Source organism: Doryrhamphus excisus, chromosome 20 (genome assembly GCF_030265055.1).
Source record: "Doryrhamphus excisus isolate RoL2022-K1 chromosome 20, RoL_Dexc_1.0, whole genome shotgun sequence".
NCBI classification, from domain to species: Eukaryota; Metazoa; Chordata; class Actinopteri; order Syngnathiformes; family Syngnathidae; genus Doryrhamphus; species Doryrhamphus excisus.
The window spans coordinates 9,424,823-9,448,125 of NC_080485.1; the positions used below are offsets into that span (position 1 = coordinate 9,424,823).

Below are 23,303 nucleotides of genomic sequence, written 5' to 3' on the forward strand. Positions count from 1 at the left end.
GATTATATAGAAGGTGTTGCCAAAATGTTGTACTGTTGTCATTTTTTCAGTAAGAAACGTAGCTATTAGCAAGAAGTTGCTATATGACCCATCGTCTAATTTGATATATGTCGTAAATTGCTATAGTACAGCATGGAGACAATGGTGATTAAAACACCAATTACGTTTAGAATTACGAATTAACTTCATTGTTAGTCAATTGTATCAAAATATATTTATTAGCAAGTCTCAGACTCTTCCCATCACACTATTGAGAACTTTTTTAAAATGACCAGAATTGAACAGCGTATAACAGATTATGCTGTGTTTATTCAAGGGCTCATATTATGGCAGATGTGGTTGGTTAGTACACCCTTGTGGTGAATATATGTAACAGCAATTTATTTGTACTTTGTTTGAGAGCTTGTGACTGACTGCCTTTGGGCTGCTCAGTGAGAACACAACTGTTTGCCATTTAGAAGAACAACTCAAGTCAGAACATGTTCTCTAAATGTGATTATTTTATTTGTGCATCTGATACATGATTCAGATGGACAGGGAGCCTACAACAGCAACAAAAACTTGGAATATTCTTTTTGATTGTGAACATATTGAACCATTGTGAATTTACTCGGGTTTTGCCACTCTACCAGCTTTCACTGACTCGGCATCCCTACAAAAACAACTCCACAGATTATTCATGAGCACTGTACAGGGTGGCTTGGACTTTAAACAGCATGTCAGTACATAGAAAAATAAATACAGTTTGCTAAAATGAGGCCAAAATTATATATTTTTTTAATCAGTGATTGTACCATTAAAAATCACATTAAAAAAAAAAACTTAAGAGGCATTTTATCTCTTTACATTAGATTGAGCTCCTTAAAGTTCTAGGGAGAAATACATAGAATAACTTTTACAGAAAGAACTAGCTAGAAAATATACAAGCACAGACACAAACAAGCCAACAAAATGATTCTTCATAAAAACAAACAGCGCAGTGTCATTGATATCTAAAGATTCTTTACATGTAGCTCCTTGGTCTACAGCTTTCTTTTAATTGGAATTAAAAACATTGCTGGGAAACTTAATACAAAAGTTGTTTTTTTTATTATTCTTCTTCCTTATTTTACAATGGTTTCAAAACTTGTTTGAAAATATCAGAGTAGCAAATTTGAGATGTGTGACGGGCCTGCAAGTGACGAGGTAACACGTACAACGCAGGCTTTTTTTTTTGTTGTTGTTGTCATACACAGAAGTTAAAAGCCTTGTTCTCCTCAAAACAAAAAAGGACCTGACCGATGATAGCGTGACACAGATGGAGGACTTTACATGAACATTATTACCATCACAAGAAGAAAGATCCAACGGCAAATATTTAGAATATACTGCAAGGTTCAGATGTTTTACAGTTCTTACATCAGCAATAATAATGAAGAAAAGAAAACACACAGTTCAAATCCATAAGAAAAATAGATTGGAGTTAATTGTGAAAACAGTGCAATGAGTATTTTTGGGGTTTGTTTACAAAAAAAAAAGTCTACACATAGAAAATGAAAACACACTTGTGTGGAGTCTGGTCCAGACATGCTGCGTACCACCTTTCTGCTGTACCTTAATGTTGCATGTTGTATGAGAAAGAGTGTGTGTGTGTTTTAGAGATTGCGAAGTGGTTCTCAACTCCGGTCCTCAAGCTCCGGCACTGTACAGGTTTTTGTTCCAACCAGGTCCTACAAAAACAAATAATTGAGTTTTATAAACCCGGATGGTGAATTTTGATACTAAAAGGGTGCACACAGTTTTCTGCAGCCTGCAACACAAACAAACAAAAAATTAATAAATGAAGTCTAAGCATTTGGGTGACGCTGACATGAGCACAACAGATACAATGAGGTGGCGGTGTTGAGCACACCTGAGAGACCCGAGGTTGGAACAAGAACCCACCGACATGGCAGACGATACTGGCTGGAAGGCAATGCAAACACACACACACACACACACACACACAGCCAGTGTCAGTGCACCTCTAAGTCTGAGCAGACGAGGGCTGGGCTTGAGCACCACTGAGCATGAGTGAGGGCCATGACGTTATCACGAGACACCGCTCCAAGTGTCCTTCCCTCTAAATCACGCCACTCTCCTCCTTGAAATCACAAAATGCCGCCTCTATTAATTCAGTCTTGTCTTATCCCGGTGACTTTAAAAAAAAAAACACAACGGGGCGGCTGGGACATCAGCGCTCTACTGGGACGAGTCATTCTTGCTCTCCTGACTGGAGGGGGGCTTGCTGTTCCAGGGCGAGAGTGCCCCCAGCGTGGGGGAGCCGTTGAAACTGTCCTCATCTTCCAGGCCATTGACCCCATCGAACTGTGTGTTCTCCAGACGTGTGATCAGACGCTCGTCCTCGTCACCAAACTCCCCTCCCATCAGAGTGGGCTCTCCCACCATCATCACGTCCTAAAGGGGACAGTAAGGGCCGGTACATATTATCCCCATGATACAGGGGGCTGCGGACGGCGGAGGTGCTGTTGTGCTTTTGTCCAGTGTGCTTAGTGAGATCTAACTGGGATTTAAACCAGATTTACAAATCTACACAGACTAGATCGACCTCAACAAGACAAAGCCCCACTGCTCCGACCAGCATCCAAGTACTACATCACAGTTACTACTGCATGGTAATATATGCAGTATATCTCACCAGAGTAGATCCCTGACATTTCAGCAACCATTTTTATTCTATCCTCTCAAGTTGTGCAGACGAGTCACTTTCCAAAAGACAAGTGCTTTGCTGAGGATGCTGAAGGTGAAGAAGTGGCCAAGTATGTCTCCATATCTCATCTATATTGGCAGTTGCCCGGCTGCCAACATTCAAATGTGCTGCAAACGCCATATTGCGCCCTCTTCCTGTTTTAAGAATGTTGTCTTCCTGCAATTAGGACGTAAACTATGCTTTATGTAACATATGCACGCAAACTATGTCAGCGAATGATGGCGATTTGGCGAAGTTTAGTTACTAACATCAGCTATCCTTGAATGTAATCTCTCTGAGGATGCATTTCTGAATACCAACAGCCGTGAGTGACAACCATCACTGACTTTCCAAACAAAAGTATACAATAATTTTCATGCCGTTTTCTTGATAAGTGTGAAAAATAGGAATATGTTTTGTACGATCTGTTCTTTTCAACTATTGGTTTAATAGCCTAGCCGGTGGTGGTGTTTGTATTTGGATTGTTGCATATAGTCTGTTAAAGTTAAAGCTTTATTGCTATCGTAATGTCCCTTGAGAAGGCATACCGCACTAAACATGGTTGCTGAAATGTGAGAAGTGAAGTCACTTTGTGACATACTGACATTACCCGCTGCTGGTCACTCAATGGCCAAGCTGGCTCATGTACTGTATACGTAGCCAGCAATGACAAAAACTTGCATTACACGCTATGGTCACCACTCAGCCCTCTGTCTTCTCCTGTATAAAATGATGAAAAGTATATACAAGACTCTCATTTTCCTCCATTGGCTTTGTTTGTTAGCCTGTGTCGTGACCGATGCCTTCAATGAGGTGTGGCTTTTGTGGTGGAAAAGCATCTTTATGTGAAAAGGGGGGGGGTTCAGTCAACCTCGGGTCTCAACCAAACAAAATACTGTGTGCTCATCCGACAAGCTCAGTGGCAGGAAGAGCAAGGCGACATAACCCAAAACCAGCACCAGGGGACTGCCCATCACCTGTCCCGGCCCAAATCAGGCCTCAAGATGAGCTCTTCCTCACAAGCTAGACCTAGAAGGTCTCGTGGATGTCATGCTTGGAGTACCTGGCTGGAGAGAGAGAAGCTGTTGGCTGGACTCTTCTTTTTGCTGTTGCTGCTGTTGTTGCCGCCCCCGCCGGAGCTCACGTTGCTGCCTCCCGACACTTTCCTTTTCCGCCGCTTGTTGGGCGCTTGTCTGGCGGGCTCAGCTACAAGCAGAAAGTGTTATTAGTACTTTTTTTCTTTGTTAAAAGACATCTGTGAAACTTGTCTTTTTTATTTTAATTACCTGGGGGCGCGACCATTCTCTGCCACTTTTGGAAGAGACAAGTCTTCAGGCAGTCTCGAGGGCTCAAACTGTACGTTTTGTGTCTTGACATCAGCTCTTGCATGGGCTCCAATATCACACATAGCTTGGAGAACAGAAGTATTATAAATTACTCATAAAAATGAAATTTACAAAGACTATCAAGGGGAGAAGCATCCTTACACGGAGGTAGTTGAGAGTGGAGTTGGACAGCCCACATCTGGTGATATTTTTAGCCAGTTGATCCAGCATTTGGGGATCCTGCATGAGCATGATTGACAGCAAAAGAAGTGGAATTAACTCTTAAGAATTGCTCACAATTCACTCACACATTTGCCTATAATGACAAGATATGTCAGCTTCCAAAACACTGATAAAATATTACATTATATTGTTGTCCCATTCTAGGTGAGTCAATCTTTTAAAACTACCTCAGCAAATACTAATGAATGAATATGACTCCAAATATCAGTCACACTGACTATATAATGACTGTAAAATCGATGTGTAATTTTAACCATTTCAAGACTGCTATATTGACAATATATATATTGTATCCCCCCAAAAAACTAAAGCTAAACTAAAATAACACCCTTTATGCAACAAAATATGAATAGGATTTGAATGTGTGGTTTCCTTCTTAGTGTATCACGCACGTGCATGGCCAAGATGCTCCTGGGGAGGACCTCTCTGTGTTGTCTGATGCTGAAGTGCCACGTCTTGATCCTCATCATGTCATCAAACATGAACTCCAAATACAGGCGGCCCTCCACACAAACCTTATCGAAGAGGCAAGCAAAATAAGGTTCATGGATCTAAAAAGTCACAAGCAGGAGGATGTAGAAAAAGTTGACGCCATACTTGTGTGAACATGGGCTTGCCATTCTGGGTGACCATGGTGCACTGGTCACAGTCGAGCGAGACAAAGTTACTGTGGAAGGACTCCTTGGGATGCTTCAAGTTGTAGAAGAGCTCAGTGGCGCCCCCCTCGAAGATGCTCCGAAAATATCTGGGAATCAATGTCCTACCAATGGCTAAAGGATGGAAAAAAAAGGTTACAGAAAATTAATAATAGAGTTAAAATATCCCAACTTTTCCCAAAAAGTCAAGAAATGTGATACTTTTTATTATGTAAAAAGTCTGACATTATACATGCATTTTGACATATTTTTACACCTATTATTAAACCTTTTTGCAGTCATGCTGTCTTGTATTATAAAGTGACAACATGGGTAAATGTCATGCACATTGTGAATACACTGCAGACCAGCAGGGGGCATCAGTGGAAGAGAAACCGCATGGAATTATGCTATCCATACTGTCTGAAATAGGTTCTTATTATGCATCGTTACTAATTGGTGACAACTGACACAAACATTGAAATTGCACAACTAAATGCGTCCCTGCTAATGAAAGCCTGGTACTGTGCCAGGGCAATCAATCTTCATTATCAATTATTGTTCATCTTACTGTATCGTTTGGGTCCATCTTCCAAGCAGAAAGTGATGGTGAGCATTGCATCGTCCTCAAAGAACTCCGTGGTAAAGGCATCCCACCACAAATTGTCGCAATCCTGACAAAGGAACCACAATAACTGTTTATTTCTTCGTCATAATTCTATGCCTATGTCTAATATAAGGCAAAAAAAAACTTCTATTTCTTCAACAGCACATCACTCTGGACTCTGCGTGTGACAAGATCTCATGAGATTAAAACCAGATGAAAAAACCCCACAGGCACCAGACCTGGGGTGATGATTAATCTATGGATCACTAATTAATCACAAATCTATCTAATGTTTTGGCTTCAAACCAAATGAGCAAGGTGAGCTCACTGACACAGACAAGCCAGAATGTTGAATTTGTACAAAAGTTGTGGCAAAAAAGTTGACAAAATAAATACAAACAGAACAGTGCAAGATAGTGTACGCTCACAGAAATGTAGTAGCGTATTTTATAAGAGAAATGTTGCTCTTTAATACAGTTGAAAAAGCAGCAGAAAAAAACTTTGACAGGCAGTGTGAATTGCCTGTGAGAAAATATGTGCCACAATTATACAGCAGTGCAATATGACTATTAAAAGAAATAATGCATTTTATACACACACACATACCGCCATCATCATCCTCCTGCGAACTAAAACCCCTAAAGTCAAAATATTCTTTAACAGCTTCATAATTCCTTCCTCACACACTTTGTCGGTCTCTCTCCCTTTGTGATCGCCCTCAGCTATAGCTGTCCTCTTCATCACGGAGTAGCCCAACATTTCATAACCCATTGGAGATATTGTAGTAAGATCTGAAGTATAGGGCGTCTATAGTCAATCTTTGACAAGAACTCACAAAGTTTCAATCTTTTGGAGAGGAAGTGCTGGCTCCCTTTATTCAACGCAACAGATGAGCCCAGTGAATTACAACAACAGTCGCCTTTATATGACATCATCCATGCAGCCCACTTTCCAGGCATGACTAACCAAGCTAAATCAAACTGTTACTAGAGACGGTTGGCTGTCTGAGCAGTCCACACAGAAGCTGTAGTAATTTTACAGTTTATCCAATTTACATAATTCCTACAAAAACTTTAAAACGTGATATTAGCATTCACTACTTCTGGAAGCTTCACTCTAAACAACGAGGGAACTATACTTCTAGCCATAAATTAGCTGTTATTTTATTAATATATTGTATACAGTATAATCTAAACATTTGTGGTTAACATGTTGGCCACAGTCAGGAATCAGGAACATTCCAAAAACATGCATGTTAGGTTAATTGGCTACAGACATGAATATGAGTGTGAATGGTTGCTTGTCTATATGTGCCCACCGAATGACTGGCGACCAGTCCGGGGTGTACCCTGCCTCTGACCCAAAGTCAGCTGGGATAGGCTCCAGTAAAGCTGCGACTCATGTCACTCAATCTCATGTAACGTCCCGTCAAGTGCATTGTGATACGTCTACAATAGACTAAAATTGAGATTGGAAACTTTACTAATACGGCATGTTTGGACCCTTGCTGGACATGGACTTAACTGTACATGCCAGCTAAAATCCTTGTCATGTGTGGAGATTAACATGCGTGTTTGTTGGCGTGACTGATAGAAAATGTGCCTATTCAGTTGGCCGCTCGGCATTTAAACAGTTGGCACTCCAATTACATTTCAGCCAGGTTGATCAGATAATCTTATTAGAGTAGAGAATGTAAATGAAGTCATTGAGGTCTCCGGATTAATTTCCACAAATACAACAGCAGCTGTGAGGTCAATGTTAAAAACGCAGTGTTATTAAAGGGGAACGCATGTCTCACCTCTGTCCAGTTCTGTAGCCTTTTGTTGAGCTCGTACATGCGGTAGTCTGTCTGATTTCCGTACGGTGTGGGTCTCCTGAAACAGGACAAGTAGGATTTACAGGGCATTTAAAATTGTTTTTTTTTAACAAAAATCTGATAATATGAATTTTATTTGCAAGGCCTTGAACTCACCCCATTCCTGGTTCCATGTATGATGGGGGGTACATGGGTGTAGGCCTGATTGAGGACACAAAAACAATCAGTAAATCAGAATGCATCGGCTTAAGGAAGTCAGATGCACTATAAATAAGTGAGGATTCTAACGCTTTACATTATTATAATTATCAAACGAAGATCATATAAACTGCTCACAAAGCACGAGTGCCCCCCCATGTGCAAAATGTCATTTAATTTTAAATCTCGAAGCACATCAAACCTCAGTGCACAATGTAGAAATGTCTGTAAACCGTAATACAAGTATAACAGTGAGTATGGCTACACTTCACATTACATTTAAGACAGCTGGGATAGGCTCCAGCATGCCTGCGACCCTAGTGAGGATAAGCGACATAGAAAATGGATGGATGGAATTAAACTGTATCTGTCTACAGTACAAAAAGTACAAAATAACCAAAAACGATATATGTGAGTAAATTATTTTCCACTTCTGTCTATGAGACTATGTCAGCTGGTGTACCTAATGTTATGGCCAATGAGTATAGAAAGCATTAATAGAGTCATAATATAGAAATATTGTTTAAGGAGACTCACCCCACATCTCGGTCCAGCATAGCGCCTGGATGGAAAGGGGGAAAGCTGCCACCGTTGGGGGGTTCCTTGGGAGAGTACAGCTTGAATGACTTAGACGAACAGCCTGCACACAAACACAGCAGTGAACCGGGGAGGTGGGGGGGAGGGCAAAAAAGCAAAGATTTAGAGAAGATTGCTTCGATGTAGCTGCTTCCCAAATCACAACATCATTCAAGTAATCCAACTCTGGGTGTTTCTGCTCGTTCCAGTGTCTGTTTTTACCCACCTCCCCTTTTTCTAGGCTGCTTTCATTAGCTAATGCATCTTCAATCTGGTAAATGGACAAGAAAAACAAACACGATATGGCCGCTTCTTGTATCATGCACGCCGTTATAGGGAACCCTCCCCTCCAGAAGAGCCGATCACCATCTGCACTAGTGTCTACATCTCCCCCTCTTGCCTCCTCCTCCACCCATCCCCCCACTTACCCACTCATCCTGGCTGTTGTTAACCCTTGTCTGCCCAGATAAAGCATTCAAACAATTTGGGGGCGCTGGGAAAACATCTATTCTGTGAGACCTCACACAGGCAGCGGCTGCATGTAATTGTGACTAACGATGTCTTAAGCACTACCAGACAGAGATGGGGAGAGGGGGCACATTCCTTGGAAATATGACCCTGGCTGCCTCATTAGAGCCAGCCACTCTTTTCACAGATGCTTTTATTAGACATTAATTACGGTGCTGTTAGACCGCTATAGTATTACCTTTTGTTGGCAATATTTTGCTAAGGCAAGCTGAGGCGATGCTATGTTAATTTGACCGGTCACAATTCATGCACACCGTAGTATGTCACTGTCAGCTCGGCGTATAAAAGGCAGCGGTGCCAGATTAAAACCAACACAAGCAGGGGAGGGTGTGCAGGGAGGGGATGACTGCAGCATTGCCTAAATGGGTTTAATCTTCCCAGTGAGGGGGCAGCCAAGCATCATTTTTGGTGTTAGTACAAGACGAGAGTGGCGTGAGTAGAGAACTACATACGTAGTGTGGATTTACTTTCTCAGCTTCACATTTGACCCCAGGACTGACACCCTACACCGAGCAAAATGATCACATGCTGTTTTTGATTGCAGCCAGGTACATTTTTTCCTTCCCACATAAACGCCACCATATTAGTGTGCATCAGATAGATGAAGTTATTAAACATGTAAAAGACTAACCAAAGATCACTTGTGCGTTGTTGCTTGAGAAGGGTTTAATTGTGCATTGCTGTGCACAATTTTCTAATTTTACACCGACCCAAATCCTTCATGATGCCGAGAGACATCTAGCCTGAAAGGCACCCTCCCTAATAGGATGTTGTGCCCCCCAAAATTGCAGGGTTTGTCATCCACTTGAATGAATATACGCCACACCTCAAATCGACAGCCAGTTAGAAAGTTAAATTAGCAAGTTAATTTACTCTGACTTGTCAAACGTCATCTTGAACACAACACAAACAGAGGCCATATGGTATCTGTAAAGCTGGGGTTTATTCCCAGGGTTTCAGTGCAAAATCTACTCAACATGTCAAAAGAAGCCTAAAAAAATGATTAAAAAGCAAATGATCCACTATTGAACAGTACAAATTTGGTATTATGGCTTTCAACTAGCATAGCACATATGTCTAGAACTATCTGCAGTTAAGTAATGAACACTTGCAATCACTATGAGGGAACGTAGCAGTTTTCAAAAGGTACAGCAGCATCAATTTAAGAGGGAACTTAATGTTTACAATAGCAGCCATATAAGAATGTGATCTACAGCAATAATGCAACTTTTAAGTGGTCCTGGTTCAGCATTAGTCCGCCATAACAGATCAGTGCAAACAATGGAGCTGCATCTAATTACACGGACGTTGGATGTGATCACAAGTATTTTACACATATCAAACAATAATACATATTTGCAATGACAATACGTGTTCGATACTGCTGGATGGGTCTTCTTACACAAGACGCCATACTATCCAACACGGGGGGGCTCGTTGTAAACGGATCCGCAGGGCCGCATCCATTAACGGAGAAAGGATGCTAGGCTATCAACCTTGTTGCTAGCAGTGCCACTAATACAGAACGGTCCAATACAGTATTCGATATCTAGCAATGAACCTGCGGCGAGAATAACAACAAAGGGGGGAGGCTTGCGCGGCAGTTACCTGAAGAGAAAGGTCCACCGAAAGGCGGTGTTGTTTAACACCTCCACTCGGCGCTTTCAGCTTAGCTTCGATGCTAGCCGGAGAGGCTGGACGGCCAAAGCTCCAGCTCCGTCGCTTGATAAAACACTCGTGTAGTCCCCACACATGAGACGGCAACTCGGGTAGAAAACTAAAGAACCCCGCGGGAACTTAAAAACAATAAATAATGCTCTAATTTGTGTTTTAAATATTCATTTGCATACGTGTGGTTGTATTCATCTATTACTACTCCTACTACTACTACTTCAGGACCCTTTGTTCCTGCCAGTCCGTCGACTCAAGGGGAGAAAAAAACAAGGCCCGCCTCCAAAAGGCCACGCCCCCTACGTGCAAAAACTACACTCAACAACTACAATGTTAGGTAGACTTGTACAACTTCCTGTAAAGACTTCTCACTGAAGTCAGAGACCTATTCATTCAAGAAAATATTAATTAATGTGGAATATTATTCATAGAAATACAGTAGTTGTTTCCCATGGCATAATGTAAACAATTAAAGGTTTTACACACAGTAAGCCAACTCAATATATGCTACAATATGTAAACATCAACATCTTCTGCAATTTAGTGTAATCTCTGATAATAAATCCCTCCTCTATTACTTAATACATTTTATTTTTACACTGTAACTAGAAAAAAATCCCAGCTATCCCAGCTGTCTACGGGCGAAAGGGGGGGGTACACCCTGGACTGGGCGCCAGCCAATCACAGGGCACATATAGACAAACAACCATTCACACTCACATTCATACCTATGGACAATTTTGGAGTCAGCAATTAACCTAGCATGTTTTTGGAATGTGGGAGGAAACCGGAGTACCCGGAGAAAACCCATGCATGCACAGGGAGAACATGCAAACTCCACACAGAGATAGCCGAGGATGGAATTGAACCCTGGTCTCCTAGCTGTGAGGTCTGCGTGCTAACCACTCGACCGCCGTGCAGCCCCACACTGCACCTAGCAAACCCCAAATAATGAAAGTATTCATTTTTGTGACCCACCATGAGTATACTGTAGCTGAGGGTGGAATTGAACCCTGGTCCCCTAGCTGTGAGGTCTGCGCGCTAACCACTCGGCGTGGGGCGGAAAGTATTCATTTTTGTGACCCACCATGAATATACTGGATCACTACAGATGCTACCGGTTTGCTCACAAACACATTATAGTGGGGCTGTTTGTGTAGCTTATTGTTACAACTCCATCCAGTGAGTGCCATTGTAATACACCTCATATGCATACTGTACTGGTGATAACACAGTGCAAACGCACAGAGGCTCTTCAAACTGAATGTCAGTCTCATGCAAACCCAAAAAAGTAAGTCGACACATAACAACAATGAACAACCATTCTGTGTGGGTAACAATGCCAAAACGCTAAAAACAAACATGTAACTTACTAAGTTCCCGCAAGGCATGCTGGGTACTCCAGTGGCAACTTCTCATAACAATACACTGTGCACACTTACATGCAAAAAGTTTCTTTTCTTAATCGCCCCTGATGATGATAATGAAGCTAAGTCTATTGCTTCATGCTCTGTTATTAAATAGGGTTTCAAAACACGTGTAAATGTCGCACATTTCTTATGACACAATCCAAAAAAGCACCGTTTTACCCACTCACCACACAAAGACTGAGTCAGAGTTTTAGACTCTGGCCAGGGTTTTGTGTCATGCAAATTAGGCGATGATGTCTCCTACCTCCTTCGCCCCCCAGCAACTTAATGCCAGAAATGGAGCCTAATATAGTTAAAAATAATAGAAGTATGTGTGCAATAATAGTCAAAATGTGCACCCTCAGGAACTAAGTATTACACAGTGCAGTATTGAAGTGTAAGTAGTAGTACACATATAGAATTCTCAGTCGGTATTTATGTTATCCATTTGTTATCCAGAGGGCTTTTATAAGTGACCTCCTCTACCCACATTCCTGTACAAGCTGAAATGACCACAACTGCCCCCAAGCACTTCAGAGGCCAATGATCAAATTAGATATACTGAATGTAAACCAGGACTTCACATAAAAGTATGAAAAACGATAATAATAATTGTAATATGAGGTCTTTTGGAAGAATCAAGCAATGCAATCTAATTATTCAGTCTTAATCATCATCTGTGAGTAATAAAATGATGACGATCAAATTAATTAACCCTTTGTCCTGACCTCCTCCATCTTAAAACAGCCTCGCCGTCATCTCCGTGGCTTATATGAAAGCTCTGGAGTATGATCAAGAGCTTTGGCAAGTCTGAAGCACTGATCAGTGTTAATCAGGCTGGTTAATTCAAGGCGTCTTTTAGTAAAGGCTTTTGCAAAATGATTGACTCTTTGCTGATGGCTCAAATCCTTTTTCAGACCGCAGTCCTGATCCTTTTCTAGCCTCACATTATGTAAGGGAATAATCTGCAGCCTCACTTTTAATCAATAACCACTCTGATGTTTACAAGCAATAGATTTGAAGGAAAGGAAAAAAAAAAGCCTTTGTGGTCTCTAAGTGCGCTTTAAAGCCCAATTGGTTGAGGCATTGGCTTTGTCAGTTTGTGTAATTATATAAAGCTGGAGGACAGCAGATGAGGGAAGTGAAGCGGTGGGAGTAAATACATCTGAAGCCCACCAGGGACTCATGTACGAGTAAAGCCCCGCATTAGATCAGGCAGGGCTTCCACTTCAGCAACTGTAGAATGTTCAGTCCACAGGTGGAAGGAGATACAGCAGTCGGCAGACTAACACAGACTACATCTTCTAAACTTAACATTCAATTTAAGTGGTGATATGAAACTTGCTTTTTTTTTCTTTGTGGCATTTCAGTTTTTTTTCAGTCTTGTCATTTTTTTGACAAAACACACACAGCGTTATCAACATTTAAAAAGCTGCAGGAGATGGAATATATTAAATGAGAGAATGAACAAAAAGCCTTCATTTGCATTCAGTGATTGTCAGTTAAAGAAGAGCACAGCTAGAGCTACACTGCCCTCTGCTGGAACCCTGTGCAAAAACCTACTGTACAATATCACAACTAAAAGTGGTTCAAGACAATTACACTACAATAAATGTGTATTAACGTATGATTTTAAATAATACTTTACTGAAACTTACATTTATTATATATATATTTATAATAAATTGTATTTAATTTATAATAAAGTTTCCATAAGTTTATATTTAGCAGCACACAAAATGAATTAGTATTTTTATTAGATATTATGTTTACAATTATTTTATATTATTTTATATATTATTCCATTTTTAAATATGAATTATTAATTATTTGTTATATTTATAATAATGTAGGCGGCACAGCGGTCGAGTGATTAGCGCGCAGACCTCACAGCTCGGAGACCAGGGTTCAATTCCACCCTCGGCCATCTTTTGCATGTTCTCCCCGTGCATACGTGGGTTTTCTCCGGGTACTCCGGTTTCCTCCCACATTCCAAAAACATGCTAGGTTAGATATTATGTTTGCAATTATTTTCATATTATTTTTACATATTATTTCATTTTTTAATATGTATATTAATTATTTGTCATCTTTATAATAATGTAGTCATAATTGCAGTATATGTTTAAGATTATTAATATTATGTGGTTAATGTGTTCCAGACCCAAAAGTGGTGCTTGAATTTCTGTCAAGTAGGATTCCTTATTTATAAATGGAATATGATCGAAGTTAGAGCATAGAAAGCTTTTTTACGACCTTCTAAATACGGTTTTTAACATTATAGAACCCTCTAGATGTGAAATAACACCACTATAGTCACCTTTAAACTCCAATGTTTATATGTGAACCAATATAGTAGACATAAAAGACAGAAAATAAGTCATTTAAGAAGACTCACACATGTTAGTTAGCATTGGGAGAGTCCCATTATACTTCCTGTACTTTATTATGTCATCAATGTAACTTTAACGCCATCTAGTGACCGGTGTTGAATACTACTTATCAACAACATGTATATTATGGGCACGGCGGTCTAGTGGTTAGCGCGCAGACCTCACAGCTAGGAGACTAGGATTCAATTCCACCCTCGGCCATCTCTGTGTGGAGTTTGCATGTTCTCTCCGTGCATGCGTGGGTTTTCTCCGGGTACTCCGGTTTCCTCCCACATTCCAAAAACATGCTAGGTTAATTGGCGACTCCAAATTGTCCATAGGTATGAATGTGAGTGTGAATGGTTGTTTGTCTATATGTGCCCTGTGATTGGCTGGCGACCAGTCCAGGGTGTACCCCGCCTCTCACCCGAAGACAGCTGGGATAGGCTCCAGCCCCCCCGCGACCCTCGTGAGGATAAGCGGTAGAAAATGAATGAATGAATGAATGTATATTATTGGCTCAACTTCTGAAGTCACAATGGAATTGTCATCAAGCTGTGTGAGACATTTCAAGTCAATCCAAACATTGGAAAAAATATTGGAAAAATAATCACAGCGGGTGTGCATGTTTTGACAAATTTTCACCCTTTAGTGTGCAGCAGCTTTTTCACCACCACCCAAACTCCCCAGTAATTCAGGTCTCTTGCTGTGCTAACATCCAGGGAATGAAATCATATGTCCTGGGGAAAAAAAAGGTGTTTTCCATGATCTCACTGCAACACACTCTGAGTCTAAGTGTGTGGTAGTTTGTTCTTCTTTTCGCCTGCTTAGCTTTCAGAGACAGATGGGAGCGCTACGTCTAGTTATTTAAAGACTAACGCTGAATAATGAAACACCTATATGGCACTGTGCTATATTTGACAAGAATATTAGCACGGTTGATTTATTATAGAGGCAAAAAAAAAAAAAACCGTCAATGTCACACCTCAAGTACAAACTCAACATTGTTGGTTGCTAATTCAAAGACAATGAATCAACGCCACTGATGATATTTTCATGACTTCACCGCACGGCTGCTAAAATAGCTCTCTGTAAATCCTGTTTTATGGCGAATGATTCCTTTAACGGCTCCCATCTGCCAGCATTTACCTTGATTTGCATTCTCTCCACGACACCCACAGTGTCGTTCGCTATCTGTTATTCACATCCAATATCTACCCTGTCAGCAGCCAATTGCCCAAATAGACATTTAATAAGTCTTATAATAAAAAAAATATGAATGAGGATAACGGTTTGTATTTACAAAGTAGTAACGCTTCTCACTCTTTTTCCCCGATGTTGTCACATGTCAAGATGTGCTCTGATTTTTTTTTTTTTTTAAAAACACATTTTCTTCATCCTGTCTCCCCTGCTGGTTGGCACATGCCAGCCTTCCGCTGCCATGCTGTGGGCCTGCAGCAGATGTGACATCACAACAGCTCGTCCCCCCCTCTCTGCAAAACCCCCACCTTCCATCTCCTTTTCCTATCACACTCCCCAGCATCTCCCACACATTCCTCCTTTTTTCTTCCTGCCTCTGCACACACACACACACACACACACACACGGCCATTTTGATCTGGTTTACAGTCTAAGGAGAAGAGAGAGGACGCATCAAGAAAGACGCTTTAAGCGCAGTGATGTTGTGTAATCACTAAAAGGTTGTTAGGCTGCCATCTTGGCTCTGCTTTAAGTCATCCCACCCCCCCCCCCCCCCCCCCGCTCCCCAATCAGGAGACATGTGACTTTCTGCATGAGGTAACAGCGATGTTAGTGCATGGAATGACACACACACACACAGAGTGAAACAAGGGCAAAGAGTGAGAGGAATGGAAAGGAGGGAGGGGTAAGAGTGATGAGCCGAGGGGAGAGTGTGCATTTGAGGGGGATGAGGGCGGAGGGGTGGGGGGGGCATACATGCAATCTATTTTTACCATTTAGTCGGAACAAAGGACGTGATAGGCTCTGCTGTGTTATAAGGGCGCATGAGAACAAAGCCTTAAAAAAAAAGGCAAAGTCACAGCAACAGAAGGTCGTCAGTGCAATATGAAGACACATAATGCAACACACGCACCCAGGTCAGCCATCTTTAATGGCTGTGCAAAAACACATGACCCGAGGGAAACAGGAAATGTGGCCATTTGTTTTCTCAGTGCATATCCACACATGGACACCCATCCATCTATTTTCAATACCACGTAACTAGCTTCGGGTCACGTAATGTTGGAGTCAATCACAAAGACACTATTCACTGATGTCAGCACAGTCAACCACTACACTAGGAAATAATGGAAGTAAAATTAATCTGTCCCTGGGTCAAATTTGGCTCCATTATTAGACCAATCCATACATCCATCTTCTATGCGGCTACACTGGAGTCTATCCCAGCTGTCTTCGGGTGAGAGGCAGCGTACACTCTGGACTAGTCGCCAGCCAATCACAGTGCACATATAGACAAACAACCATTCACACTCACATTCATACCTATGGACAATTTGGATTCACCAATTAACCTAGCATGTTTATAGCATGTAGGAGGAAAGCTAACCTCTATCTTCCCCGTGCAAACAGTGACACATACACGTGTTTCTCTTTGGGCTTCTGCAAGATATCTACTAGCCTAAACCTGTCCCAGCAGGCTCTTTTTTTTCCCCTCCATGATGGGTGCTTGAGCGCACGTACTGTACCTTGACTGCTGCTTCACAACATGCAGGCTACAGCAAATTCTCTCTCACACACACACACATATGGATGTCATTAAATGTTTCTGCCCTACAGTGAAGTCTGTCAACAAGGGGGGGGGGGGGACAAAAGTGGAAGAGCTTAAGAAGGCCAGGAAATACACCAGACCCTCACTCCCCCCCCAAAAAATCACCCCTCTGATATTATAGCCGATAACTGATGTCCCAGTACATCATTGATGTAATTAAGGTGATTTTGACTGTTTTTTGCTTCTCATTAGGTAGCAAGCATTGAGAGGAAAAACATTAAACGTGAGTTGTACAACTTGGGTGGGGGTGGGGGGGTGGAAAACATGGGATTTCACACCGTCATCATGAGTGGCGTCATGCTAAAAAGTCAGCAAATGTCAGAAACTTTACCACTGATGATCAAGAGTAAAAGTGCGATGATGGCCATAGAACCAGTTATAACATAAAAAAGTGCAATATGATAAATGCAAGGACCATTACATATTCAAATGACATACACACACGTGAATGGCGCGGACGGATGCAGTCGCAGAGCAGAAACATGTTGCAAAAAAGTGTCTCACTTTTATGAATAATGGGAAAAAATTAGCATTAAATGTTGAGCATGGTTTGATATCCTCACCTATATGTTGTTATTTTAATTAGTTGTTACAATAAAAAATTGTTTAGGTCTAAAACAGGTCTTGAAATAGAGAAGTGGTCTTGCATTAATTTCACCATACTGATGCTAGCATGAATACACTTTTATTACCCAAGACATTAATCCCAGCAATACATGCCAAGTTAAATGTGATTGCTCAAAAGCAACCCATGCAAGCAGAAGAAATATGGAAGCACAGTGTAAAAACTGCACCGGAAGTAATAACAGTTACACAAAGGTACCTGTGACAAAGAATTCTCAGCATCTTGGCACAGTGAATCATCTTATGTTACCCCAACTGATGCTTGAATCAGTCAGACTTTGAGAAAACTGAAGCACCTATTGAGCTCCTGAACAACAACTGAAATCATCAGGAAGTGCGATGAAAGGCAGGAGAAAAGAAAAAGGTGCTTGACATGCACAAGAATCAATTTCCTCTTTGTGCATCAGAGTGAAAATGTTCTCCAAAGTCACATATTGATATGTGGAGTGCTGCCTGTGCATGACTACATGAGTCTCTAAACCCTTGTTTTACTCCATGTCTGTTCAGAGCACAGCACATTAAGAGTGACACAGTTTTTGACGCATGGCCTGGGGGCCGCTTTGCAGCTCTTTTTTTTTTACATAAGTCATGTTTGTGACAGCAAAAAAAAGGGGATGGGTGAGGGGGGGAGAGCGGGACGACGAGGCACTCACCGGGACAAGCGCAACCTCCAACAGACATCTTCTCACATGTTGGGGCCTCGGCTCTGAAGGAAACGGCAGCTCTCGGCCCTCACGCTGCTTGCATTCGGGCTACGCTTTCTGAGGAAAACAACACAGGCAGACAGAGAGAGAGTGAGAGAGAGAGAGAGAGAGAGAGAGAGGGGTGGAGAGATAAGAAGAAGAGGGAGTGGTACGAAGCAGGGCCACCGCTCGCTCTCTGTCAGAGGCAGGAAGTTGGCAGTGGCTGCATCATTAACAGGCGTGTTGCAACACAAGTGGGAGGGGAAGCGGAAAGAGGAGTGAAACAGAGTCTTAATTGCACATGAGAGTGGAGTAAGTATGGAGCAGGGATGAGAGTGTGTGTGTATGCGCAGGTGTGGGTGAAAGAAGAAAGCAAGAGAGAGGCAATTAGCAGCAAAATGCACTAGATGGGTGTGTGTTTCTATTTGTGGCAGTGATGCATTTTTTTTTTTTTTGCCAGTGCTGCTATGGGAGATAAACATTCTCAGTCAGAGCCCAAAGACGCAAAAAAAATAAATAAATAAAACCCACATGCACACGCAACCTCTGCCTCATGTATGACTGATTCCCATCTCTCCTCCTTTTGCTCCCTCATTCCTTTCTTCTACTGCAGAGAGAAGACGGGCGTTAATCACCGCAGACAGTATCGATTAAAAATGCAAAGCCCACCTGGAGAGCAGAGACAAGAGAGGCCTACAGAAGCCAGGAAGAGCATATACGAGTTAATTTGCACACAAACCCGTTTACTGGCTTCTACATGCTTTAATGCAACGTCACACTGTCATCTGGACGTAGTTCACTTCTATTCCCTGACTCGTTTTTGTCAAGAAAAAATGGAGGTACATCACTGTTACGGCTGCACGGCGACCAAGTGGTTAGCACGCAGGCCACACATCTAGGAGACCCAAATTCGATTCCGCCCTCGGCCATCTCTGTGTGGAGTTTGCATGTTCTCCCCGTGCATGTGTGGGTTTTCTCCGGGTACTCTGGTTTCCTCCCACATTCCAAAAACATGCTAGGTTAATTGGCGACACCAAATCGTCCATAGGTATGAATGTGAGTGTGAATGGTTGTTTGACTATATGTGCCCTGTCTGTGATTGGCTGGCAACAAGAGAGGCCTACGGAAGCCAGGAAGAGCACATACGAGTTAATTTGCACACAAACACGTTTACTCGCTTTTACATGCTTTAATGCAACGTCACACTGTCTGTAGTGTAACACAAGCGACAGTAACTCTTTTTTGTCAAGACAAAATGGAGGTACATCACTGTTGTTTACAACTCTACACAGGCATTTGACTATACTGAATTTCTGTGATGGTCAATGGAAAAATTCAAATAAGTCAGTTAACAACGGAATACGACTGCACAGTGGTTAGCACGCAGGCCCCGCAGCTAGGAGACCCGAATTCGATTCCACCCTCGGGCCATCTCTGTGTGGAGTTTGCATGTTCTCCCCGTGTATGCATGGGTTTCCTCCCACATTCCAAAAACATGCTAGGTTAATTGACGACTCCAAATTGTCCATAGGTATGAATGTGAGTGTGAATGGTTGTTTGTCTATATGTGCCCTGTGATTGGCTGGCAACCAGTCCAGGGTGTACCCCGCCTCTCGCCCGAAGACAGCTGTGACCCTCGTGAGAATAAGAGGTAGAAAATGAATGAATGAATGAACAACTGAATATAGTTGACAGCAGAGTCTTGTCAAGACACAAAAAGCAAATAACCGCAGGAGGCTGAAGTAAATCGCAGCCATTACTCAAAAGACAACCCCGATTTTGACTGACCTTTCAAGGCACAAAGAATATTGTGTTCTATGTCTATATAAAAGCATGGAACCTAACAACTGTACCATCCATCTATCCATCCATTTTCTATGCCGCTTATCCTCACTAGAGTCGCAGGGGTATGCTGGAGCCTATCCCAGCTGATTTTGGGGCAAGAGGCAGGAGTACACCCTGGAACAACCGTACCAACATTGTTTTACATGAAAGCAAACAAAAATACAGTAATACCATGAACTACTTACAATTTCCACAATTGGAACTGAAGTACTTGTGGGCATGTTTTTCCCTACAATGCCCAACCGTCTACACGCTCTCTCACTTCTTCCTGTCATGTGTGATTCTTTCATCTACGTGATCCCTGCTGAGCTCTTATTAAGTGCACTTCTGCCACCTTGTGGCCGTTTTTATGGCACAAAATTGCTCTGAAGAGAAATGCATTAGTGGAGAATTGCGTCATCACCAGACGTATAAATACATTCATGCGTGATAACAGCTGTGGCTGTAGGCAACCTCCTGAAGTTGTTTTTGTTAACTGCACAATATAGCAGGAGGTGCATTTGAAATATCATCTTAATATCATCCATTGCTTGATCTATCTCTGCCTTTGAAATGTGGGCTGCTCTACTCTCCTCCTCTACTGTTACTTACAATTAACTCATCGCAGTATTCATGTTGGCTGAGTAGTTTTGCTCCTTGACAACATTGGTTCTGGTTGTGTTGTGCAATACACTTGTTCATAAATGTTCCTTTCAACGTCCTCATGCACTCCAAATATTTGTTCCAATCAAAACATTGAGTTTTCATATTTCATAAATAACAATTTTAGGTAATTAAAGTCCCTGGCTATAATTACAGCACACATAAATCCCTCATTTATCACAGTTAATTGGTTCCAGACCTGACGGTTATAGGTGAATTACCGACTGCAAAGTAGGATTCCTTATTTATAAATCCAATATTCTTGTAGCCTCTGCTGGTCGCAGCCTAGTAGTGCACTCTATTTTGACTCAATTGCTTCAAGCCAGGCTGCACGGCGATTGAGTGTTTAGCGCATAGGCCACACAGCGAGGAGACCCGAGTTCGATTCCATCCCCGGGCGTCTGTTAATAGAGTTTGCATGTTCTCCCCGTGCATGCGTGGGTTTTCTCCGGGTACTCCGGTTTCCTCCCACATTCCAAAAACATGCTAGGTTAATTGGCAACTCCAAATTGTCCATAGGTATGAATGTGAGTGTGAATGGTTGTTTGTCTATATGTGCCCTGTGATTGGCTGGCGACCAGTCCAGGATGTACGCCACCTCTCACCAGAAGACAGCTGGGATAGGCTCCAGCACCCCCCGCGACCCTCGTGAGGAAAAAGCGGTAGAAAATGAATGAATGTTTAAAGCCAGGCTGCACGGCGGACGAGTGGTTAGCGCATAGGACACACAGCGAGGAGACCCTAGTTCGAATCCATCCAATGGAGTTTGCATGTTTTTCCCGTGCATGCGTGGGTTTTCTCCGGGTACTCCGGTATCCTCCCACATTCCAAAAACATGCTAGGTTAATTGGCGACTCCAAATTGTCCATAGGTATGAATGTGAGTGTGAATGGTTGTTTGTCTATATGTGCCCTGTGATTGGCTGGCAACCAGTCCAGGGTGTACCCCACCTCTCACCAGAAGACAGCTGGGATAGGCTCCAGCACTCCCGCGACCCTTGTGAGGATAAGCGGTAGAAAATGAATGAATGAATGAATGCTTCAAGCCGCCATTAATCAATTCCACACAAATTCCTAACAATCAATTACTCCTTTTTGTGACCATGCATTTTTAGTACTTCACATAAACTTGCCACTTGTGATTCCCATGCATGTGAATCTGGTCCTGTCAAAACTGATGGTCTCTGTTGTGATGCAATATCTGACAACTTGGCTGGCACTCGAGAAAAAAAAAAAAGTACACGCATATGGATCTCCCACGTTGCTGACGATCCCTCATGTGGGTTTGACAAAAGCTCCCATCCCTGACGCCTGTCACTCAATGGCAATATAGCAACAAAGAGCAGTACGTGTCAGCCCCTGGAATGAGAGCTGACAGGCACATTGGCTACACACCAGTGAACAGGCAGAAGCATCAGAGTTGTGTATGTCATACACCATGTCAGACAATGTTCCAGGGGACCCAGACACAATGAAACAACCCTGCGGGTCCCCCTTTCTTGTCACAAACTGCCACATTTATTTTGTGTTCATGTATTTCAACTGAAATGACAAAGAGGCAGCACGAGCGAGAGGAAATAAAAAAGGGAAGGTTGGGTGAATGTGAATGGGAGAAAAAAATGGCTTCCAGGAGCAATTAAAGCCGCTTCGCACTGTCAGGCTTGCTCTCTCCTTCCTTGCACAGACATATGCCCGCACTGTGCCGACACATCAACAACAAGCGCTTCTCTTGGAATAAAAGAAGTTCCCGCATCACCTCCTTGCACACTAGCTGGAATACTCACACACATCCGCTTCAAAACACACTCTTCTTATGTTGTGGCAAACACTCATGGCTCACTCCTTCGACCTCAAAATTCTAAATGTTTAAACAAGCTCCTGATGCCACCCTTCATGCCATTTCTGCAGCTGTTTGGACCCCCCCCCCTCCTTCCGCCCCCACATTTGCCCTCCATCACATCTTTTGTTTCTTTTTTTTTCCACCACAGTCCATCTCAGCGCTTACCTTTCTTTTTCGCCCACGCTCGTCCAGCAAAAGTCCGCCAGGGTCAGCCAACGCAGAAGAAACCGAGCTGAGCCAGCAGGCAGGCAGAGAGAAAGTGAGGGTGGGGGGGTGGTTTGGAGGGGGGGTGTGATGAGCAGATGCAGATATGAGACACAAATAGAGGGGGATCAAGCAGTGTGCAAATTGGATGATAAAAAGGAAGGAGGGAAGGAAAGAGGACGTGGAGGAGGGTGGGGGGAGGAGGTGGGGGGGCTTGTCTCAGCTGCACTGGTATGACGCAGAGCCTCTTCTCCTTTCTCCACTCCAAACCCACTGGATGGGGGGGCCCTGTATCCATGGCAACGGCAGAGCAGACTTAGGTAGTAGTCAGGGAGTGCGTCAGGCCAGAGTGCTGTTGCTTAATCACTAGGATGTGCACTTCACGTAGCTTCATTGAGGACATCAATTAGCATGACCTGCAGTGACAAGCACACTGGTCGGACTTGTTGCCTACAAGACGAGAAAGTGGGGAAACAGGATACGCAAGTTAAATTGGTTCAAGTCAATTGTTTTTATTGGGTGAATGGATATCTTCTAGCTCAGGGGTGT

At 42.6% G+C, this 23,303-nt stretch overlaps 1 protein-coding gene across 5 annotated transcripts; it reads right to left on the reverse strand.

Annotated features, from left to right (window-relative positions):
- Window positions 1-478: 478 nt before the first annotated feature.
- ldb1a (LIM domain binding 1a) lies at window positions 479-22,874 on the reverse strand. 5 transcript variants are annotated; one of them, XM_058058359.1, is made up of 12 exons: window positions 22,716-22,871; window positions 18,195-18,302; window positions 8,090-8,192; window positions 7,511-7,555; window positions 7,337-7,412; window positions 5,503-5,605; window positions 4,894-5,066; window positions 4,689-4,811; window positions 4,216-4,293; window positions 4,015-4,138; window positions 3,792-3,934; window positions 479-1,709 (listed from the first exon to the last, which is right to left on the reverse strand). In XM_058058359.1, exons 2-12 carry the CDS (start codon window positions 18,220-18,222, stop codon window positions 1,656-1,658), a joined length of 1,050 nt encoding a protein of 349 aa, XP_057914342.1. In that variant the 5' UTR covers window positions 18,223-18,302; window positions 22,716-22,871; the 3' UTR covers window positions 479-1,655. The 5 variants fall into 5 exon arrangements, with proteins under 5 accessions (XP_057914342.1, XP_057914337.1, XP_057914339.1 ...); XM_058058354.1 differs by lacking the exon at window positions 479-1,709 and adding an exon at window positions 1,719-2,436 and having other exon boundaries at window positions 22,716-22,874; XM_058058356.1 differs by lacking the exons at window positions 479-1,709; window positions 18,195-18,302; window positions 22,716-22,871 and adding exons at window positions 1,719-2,436; window positions 10,265-10,943.
- Window positions 22,875-23,303: the final 429 nt, after the last annotated feature.

Bases quoted from the DNA above. Each gene is read 5' to 3' on its own strand.
- ldb1a (XM_058058354.1), bottom strand. From the start codon at position 18,222: ATGTCTGTTGGAGGTTGCGCTTGTCCCG. The intron at 4,294-4,688 runs GTGCGTGATACA...ATGCTCATGCAG, and splicing joins GGAGCATCTTGGCCATGCAC to GATCCCCAAATGCTGGATCA. The intron at 2,437-3,791 runs GTACTCCAAGCA...TGTCCCCTTTAG, and splicing joins GCTTCTCTCTCTCCAGCCAG to GACGTGATGATGGTGGGAGA.